Source organism: Dasypus novemcinctus, chromosome 10, assembly GCF_030445035.2.
Source record: "Dasypus novemcinctus isolate mDasNov1 chromosome 10, mDasNov1.1.hap2, whole genome shotgun sequence".
Classification (NCBI taxonomy): domain Eukaryota; kingdom Metazoa; phylum Chordata; class Mammalia; order Cingulata; family Dasypodidae; genus Dasypus; species Dasypus novemcinctus.
Genome location: NC_080682.1, coordinates 27,369,754 through 27,377,162, shown reverse-complemented (window position 1 = coordinate 27,377,162; position 7,409 = coordinate 27,369,754). Strand labels below are relative to the sequence as shown.

Below are 7,409 nucleotides of genomic sequence, written 5' to 3'. Positions count from 1 at the left end.
GACTCTGGGTAAATTACTTAATTTTCTACGTGTTTTTCCCTCTAAAAATATGTATAATTGCAATAACTGTGGTATACTATTTTCATCTGCATAAATGTCCTAATGAAAGGAAGTATTTCTAATAGTGTCATGTTATTCCAATTATACCACATATGCATATGTGTATATATATGAGTATCTATTACATAATAAACAAATGTTGATTTTTTTAACCTAATTTACAATTGGCAGGCAAACTAAGAATTTTTAGTTATATTTTGCAAACTACATTTTTATTATCCATTTTTTAAATCACTAGGCTGTCTACTTAAAAAAATGCCAAAATCATTTTTATAAACAGAAAAAGTTTTGAAGTCATTCATGCTAAGTATCACATTGCATTTCTCAACAGTTGACAATGATTGGACACTATGGGAAGTAGGAATAACACAAATGTGCCTGATTTCATCCTGATGGGATTGACAGATTCTGAAGTGATCCAGTTGGTCCTCTTTATGTTATTTCTCCTGGTATACCTTATTACCCTGCTGGGAAATGCAGGTATGGTATTGTTAATTCACCTGGATCTCCAGCTTCACACCCCCATGTATTTTTTTCTTAGTCACCTCTCATTCCTTGACCTCAGTTACTCATCAGTCATCACACCTAAAACCTTAGAGAAATTACTGACTTCAAACAAATATATTTCATATACTGGCTGCTTCACCCAGATGTCTTTTTATATCTTCTTGGCTGTCACTGAATTTTTCTTTCTCTTTTCAATGGCCTATGACCGCTATGTAGCCATCTGCAGTCCTCTTCACTACCCAGTTGTTATGTCGAGGAGGCTCTGCTGCAGTCTCATAACTGGGTCCTACATGGTTGGTTTCACTGAATCATTACTCAACCTTCTTTTTATGAATAGTTTGCACTTCTGCAACTCCAATGTAATCTATCACTTTTTCTGTGAAACAATTCCAATTTTAGCCCTGTCCTGCACTGACACTCATGATACTGAAATCATGTTATTCATTCTTGGTAGTTTAAATGTATCGGTGTCTCTTATCACAATACTTGTGTCTTATGTGTCCATTCTGTCTACTATCCTGAAAATTAATTCCACTTCAGCAAAGCGGAAAGCCTTCTCTACTTGTGCCTCCCACCTCCTGGGAGTTACCATCTATTATGGCAGTACAATTTTTATTTATTTAAAACCAAGGAAGTCCTACTCCTTGGGAAAGGATCAAGTAGCCTCTGTCTTTTATACTATGGTAATCCCAATGCTGAATCCACTCATTTACAGTCTTAGGAACAAAGAAGTGAAAAATGCTTTCATTAGAGTCATGCAGAAGAGAGAGAGCTCTAGACAACTGAAATGACAGTGATGCTGAATATTTAAGTACATTTTCCCTTGCTTTCCTTTTTGGGTATTTTTGGTCTCACTATAAAACTGTACTATCCTTTGAAGACTTTGGATTTTTGTTGGGCCATGCTCTATTAGACCATGCATTATTTTAACATTTCCAAAATATATTTTCAGAAATCAATATAATAATTGGACGCCATGAAATATGTGTTAATCTTGTGGTTTAAGTATATGTGATTTTAATGGCAACGAATGTGCAAGAAAAAAAAGTGGTGTTATTCTTCAAACTGTGTCATAGAAATCACCATGCATATTCCAATTTCAGATAATTTTATTTGGAGTGTTCTTTCAGAAATTATTCCTTTTATTCTGTAGGGAAGAAATGCAGCTCTTGAATGAGTTTATAATTATATTATAATTATAAAATGAGTTTATAATTTAGATCTAACAACTTTCTAAATGTATATCCCTTAGTAAGTTACTGAAGTTTAATTCTTGTCTCCTCAACTGTACAAGAAAATAATTCTAAATCTAGATTTATTTTAAATATAGAATTGTATGATGAATGAAAAGAATTTAATGCAGTACTAATAAATTTTTACTATGATCATCAGAATGCTTACATTCTTGCAAAGTTTTAATACACATTATCTTTTGTTATGGATATGTTCACTGTTGTTTTTATAAATACTCTTGGCCAATCTTCTTCACAAAAAAGTAAAAAGAGCACTTTAATATTTGGTCTCAGAGCAAGCAAATATTTTGGTAGAATTAAGTTAAAGGAAAAAGTATTGTGAAGATTGAAGAAAATTGGAGACTATTTTAAATTATTAAATAAGATGAAATAACCATTTTGCAGAATTTTATGCATGATTTTTTTTGACAAATCTTATGTATGAAATGTACCAAAAAATTTCCATTACTCCAAATAAGAACCCTGTACATTTTAAGCATTATCAAATATTTCCTTTTAAAAATGCACTTCATAATCTGTTACTGCAGTTTTAATTTTCACTACTGTTTAATATATATTTAAGAAAGTATCATTTCTTCTTTTCCTATATTTATCTTTTTATTTAAATTTAAGCTACATTGTACGATAGTTTTTCACTTCATGTGATTTGCATTCTTTTCATTTTTATTTAGGTTTTCTTTATAAAATATATTTATTTATTTTCTTAAATGATTTTTGAAGCATTAAAGTTTAATCTCATTTTTAGGATTAAAATTTTAGTGGATTCACACAAGTTCATCACCGTTTATCAATTTATTCAAATAAGTAAAATACATATTATTTTCTTCTACATTCTCAATTCATATAAATTTTTAATTATAAAGTAAGAAAGACTGGAATGAGTACAACAAAATATGTATTGAATAATCAATGTTATATAGTAATGGTGAAAAATAGGTTATATTTACTAAGTACTGAGTGTCAGACAATATTCAAAGGAACTTAGGTATATAATTAACGTATATTATCTATACAATACTTCAGGTAGATACTTGTAAAATCTAAAATTTTATCTCAGGTAATGAAAAAGTATCCTTCTTGTTCAGGAAATCACTGAAGAGTCATCTTGGAATTTTTTCTGTGTTGCACACTTGACATGGAATACAACTGCGTATTTCATTGATTCTCTGAGCAGAATATAGCTGATGTGTGACTATGAACACTTCCTTTTCTAACACCCTGGCCCAAATAATCATCATCTCAGTCTTTACATTGTTGCCACACCTTCTAGATTTTCTTCCTCTGTTCTGCTTTGTGCATCTAGAGTCTAATCTCAATGTAGTTGCCAGCAATATTGATAAAATTTAGGTTGTATTATAGCACTTCTCTTCAGAAAATGTACAAGATTTGACATAAATTTGAGTCAAAATCAAAACTTTTCCAAGAAACTACAGTTCCAACGTGATCTTGCACCTACTCCTTACATTTATGAAATCTTCCTTTATAATTGCATCTACCACCATCATTTTGGCGTGACAACAATGGCCTCCTCATGACTGGAATGTTTTCATTTTTCTTCTTCCTGAAATTCCCTTTCTCCAGGTAACTACACGGATCTTTTCCCATTCCCTTCCTCGCAAGACCATGACTTACCAGCAATTTTAAGTGGCAAATGTTATTTAAAATTTAAATAGGTGCTATTTAAAATGGAGCAGGTGCTGTTTTAAATAGGTTCTATTTTAAATAAGTGCTATTTTAAAAGTTACTATTTAAAATTGCACCTGCTCCATCCCTCATCAATGCTGCATTTGTTTTCTATAGCAATTATCCTGTCTAGTATATATTTTGATTATGCCTTTGTTTACTCTTTTCGCTTTCATTGAAACCCAATGAGCATAAGATATTTGCCAATAAAATTAATGTTGTATCCCCAACACCTAAATATTGCTTTAATAAATGTATTAGAATGCCTGAATTTCACAAGTGTGCAAATTGGGATGGATTTCATTGTTTGTTCATGGTGGGGCAACAGATTAAAGGCCAAGCTCAAATTCAGACAGCCTGACATTAGAGTTTACATTATCACTACTGTAACATGCAACATTTTTTTCCTATAAAATTATACAACTCTTATAGAATTGAAAATATATAATACATTATTTATTATATTAAAAAGTATCAACATTACAGGGATTTTTGAGAGGGGTGTGCTGTTGGCAGTCTTCACTAGAGCTGCTAATAAAGACAGAGTAATTTTGGAGAAAGCTGCTAATTATTTTCAAACACACAGGTATAGTTCTTTTTTCTGAAAGAAAGAACACTGCAAAGGAAAGAGAGATTTATCATGTGCTGTGATTGGTTGGAAAGAGAACCTGTATTATTCAGGTATAGCCTGGATAATGTAAGAAAGGATTCAGATACAGAGAAGCTCAACATAAGGCAAAATATCATCCTGGAGTATAACAGAACAGAATTTAGCTAACTAGGCTTTGTGGGTGTCTATTTTCCATGAGGTAATCCTGGGACCCAGTTTTCTTTTATGTTGTTGCTTTGCTATCTCCCCAAACAGTGTCCTCTTCTGCATGGTTGAAGAGGTTTCACATAGCTCTCTGTCCACATTCCAGTCTACGGGAAAGGTGATATTTTCATATTTGGAAAACAATTTCAGGTTTTTGGATGGTTTCTAAGGAAAAATTCAATTTCTTTAAAAGACATAGGACTGAACAGTCCACACATTTCTTCTAAAGTGTGCATTTAAGGAATTGTGCATTTCTTCTGATTTATCAAATTTAACAACTAAAAGGTGTTTATAATATTTTTTTGCTCTCTTTATAACAATTTTGTGTGGCTATAGTTATATCTTTGCTTTAATCCATTATATTTGTAATTTTTGTTTTCTCTACTTTTGTGGTTTCCCTAATGATTAATATGAACATGTTTAGTTTATCATAACTTCTCTAAAATAATGTACCACAGAACTTACAGCATTACATCTGTAAGGTAGTAGAAATTCAATTCTTCTTTCCCATTTTGAATTTTTGCCATAAATTATACTTTTCTATATGATTTAAACCTTACAATTAACTGAGTTTTGCTTTAGGCAATTATCTTTCAAGCAGTTAAAATATTAAAAACCTAATAATTTATATATTTGCCTTCATTTTTACATTTTCAATTTCACTTTTTGTCTGTTTCAATCCAAGTGTCCCTCTGTTACCATGTTACTGTCTAGATAATTTTTCAAACACAAGTCTATTGGCAAAAAATTATTTCTCTCTGTGCATGTGAGTGAATTTTATGAAAAAGTTGTTAATTTTTTCTTATATTGGAAATTTATTTTTAAAAGGTATTGAATGAGTTATCTTTCAGTACTTTAAATATATATGGCTTATAACAGTAACATGGCAAGCTTCTTATAATGATAATTTTTCCTATTTCACACGAGCTATTTTCCCCTGTCTTCATAAATGTATACTGGTCTTTGGTTTTCGATGGTTAGTCTGATGAATCTAGATATGTTTTATAGTTGGCTGCTTTTTGCACTTATTCTTCCTGGGTGTTTGCTGATATTTATGACCCAGTGTTTTGCTGTCTTTCCTTATTTTTGTAAAGGAAAGGTTTTGGCCATTATCTTCCTCAATATTTCTGCAGCTCCATTGCCTTTCTATTCTTTTTGTTGAACTCTAGCTACATATCTACTAAACTTTTAAAATTGTCCCATGTGCCTTTAATAATTTTTCCCATTTAGTTCTTTTTTTTTTAGCTTTCTTTCAGTTTGATTAGTTCCTATTGGTTTATCTGCATGTTCACTCATTAATCCATTAGCTGTCCTTTTTCTACTGTTAAACTTGTTTAAGGAATATTTTGTTTCTGATACTGCATTTGTGTGCTTTAAAAAAAATATTTCTAGCATTTCATTGGAACCATATTACAGTGTTTTCTCTGATGAAATTTCTCATCAATCCATCCATCTACTTTATCCTTTCCCTAGACCTTTTAAGCTAGTAATTTTCTTGCTCTTTAGCTAAATACCAAGAACACCTGTAACTTTATTATTTAATGCAGTGAAGAAGAACATATGCCCTGAGGAAATACATATTTTCTAAGTAAAAGGATATTAGAAAGAATCTATGATAGGATTTAGGCTTTGTGGCTTTGTTTGGATAATGAAGGGAATGGTATAATGACTCAAAAGTCTGTCCATTGGATGCTTTCAGAAAGGAGCAATTCTGATTAGTTGTCTCAATAAATCTTACTTATTGTTAGGGAAGTCTAAAGTAAGAATAAAGCAACTTGGAGGCTCTCAGGAGGTAACTTTTAGGCACTCTGCAACTCTAGGTCTAGTTGAAATTTCAAGCACACAGGCTGATAAGCATAGTCATCAGTTAGCCTTGGAAGAAATTATATCATTGATGTGGAGACAGTGGTCATGGGATTTGCTATAGGCAGGGAGAGGGAAAAAGAGGTATCTTATCGGGACAGTTTTGGGCCTTGGTGTTGTCCTCAATATCACTGCAGGGACAGATGCAGGACATTATATATCTGGCCATAATCCACTGGATGGACTGGGAGAGAGTATAAACTACAACGTATACCATAATCCATGCTGTGTAGCAGTGCTCCAAAATGTTCTCATCAAAGGCAATGAAGGACCACACTAATGAAAGAAGTTGTTGATGTGGTAGGAGTGGGGGGTTGAGGAGTGGGGTATGTGGGAACCTCATATTTTTTAATGTAACATTTTGTGTGATCTATGTATCTTTTAAAAATATAATAATAATAAGAAGAAAAAGAATAAAACTGTAGTTAGCAAAATAATAGAAGTAAGGGAAAGCATTTGGTGTTTTTTGAGTTGCATAGTGATCTTCACTGAAGATCTCCCAGGCTGCCTCCAAGCTTTTTCGGTCACATTGTTAGAGTTTTGTACCAAATATATTGAGAGTAAATGCAAACTCCTTGAGTCTAAATTTCTTTTATTTTTTCCAACAGACACTCTAGCCTACACTTGGCTTTAAAATTCTTTAGCTCTTTTCTTTGTACCTGCTTTTACTATGGCCACCTCTTTCTTCCACCCTCTGATAAAGTTTGAAAGAATGCATTTGTTATATGTACTTGAGGGTCTGGTCCTTCCTTGAAATTCAAATTACTTGGATGTTTCCAAGTTCAGTTTTCTACTGGGCTCATAAAATGCTGTGCATTTGTTTTAGTTTACTTGGCTTATTGAAAATTGTTAGTGTTCGAACAGTATTTTTTTTTTTTTTACAGATTTCTACAACCTAAGTAAAAGTGAAAGTTCTTATTCCCTTTTAATTTTTCCACTGTGATTCCTTCATATATCTCTTTTCTGGATAACTCCACATTTGCTTGAATAATATCTAACTGGGCTTCTACTTCTGTAATTTGAAAATGAAATGGAATCTCAAATCCTTTATAGGTAAATCTCATCTCATCCACTCAGTAGTTGCTTCTTAAAATTTGTTTGTTTTTAGGAGATACCAGGGATTAAACCCGGGACCTCATATGCAGGAAGCAGGTTCTCAACCACTGATCTACTTCTGCTCCCCATCTTTTATTTTATTGCCTTTTTTTAAAGATATATAGATTGCAAAA

The 7,409-nt window shown here is 32.1% G+C and overlaps 1 protein-coding gene across 1 annotated transcript; it reads left to right on the top strand.

Moving 5' to 3' along the window:
* Positions 1-410: 410 nt before the first annotated feature.
* On the top strand, positions 411-1,358 carry LOC131280283 (olfactory receptor 8H1-like). The gene has a single exon (XM_058306386.1). The coding sequence runs from the start codon at positions 411-413 to the stop codon at positions 1,356-1,358; it is 948 nt and encodes a 315-aa protein (XP_058162369.1).
* The last annotated feature ends 6,051 nt before the right edge of the window (positions 1,359-7,409 follow it).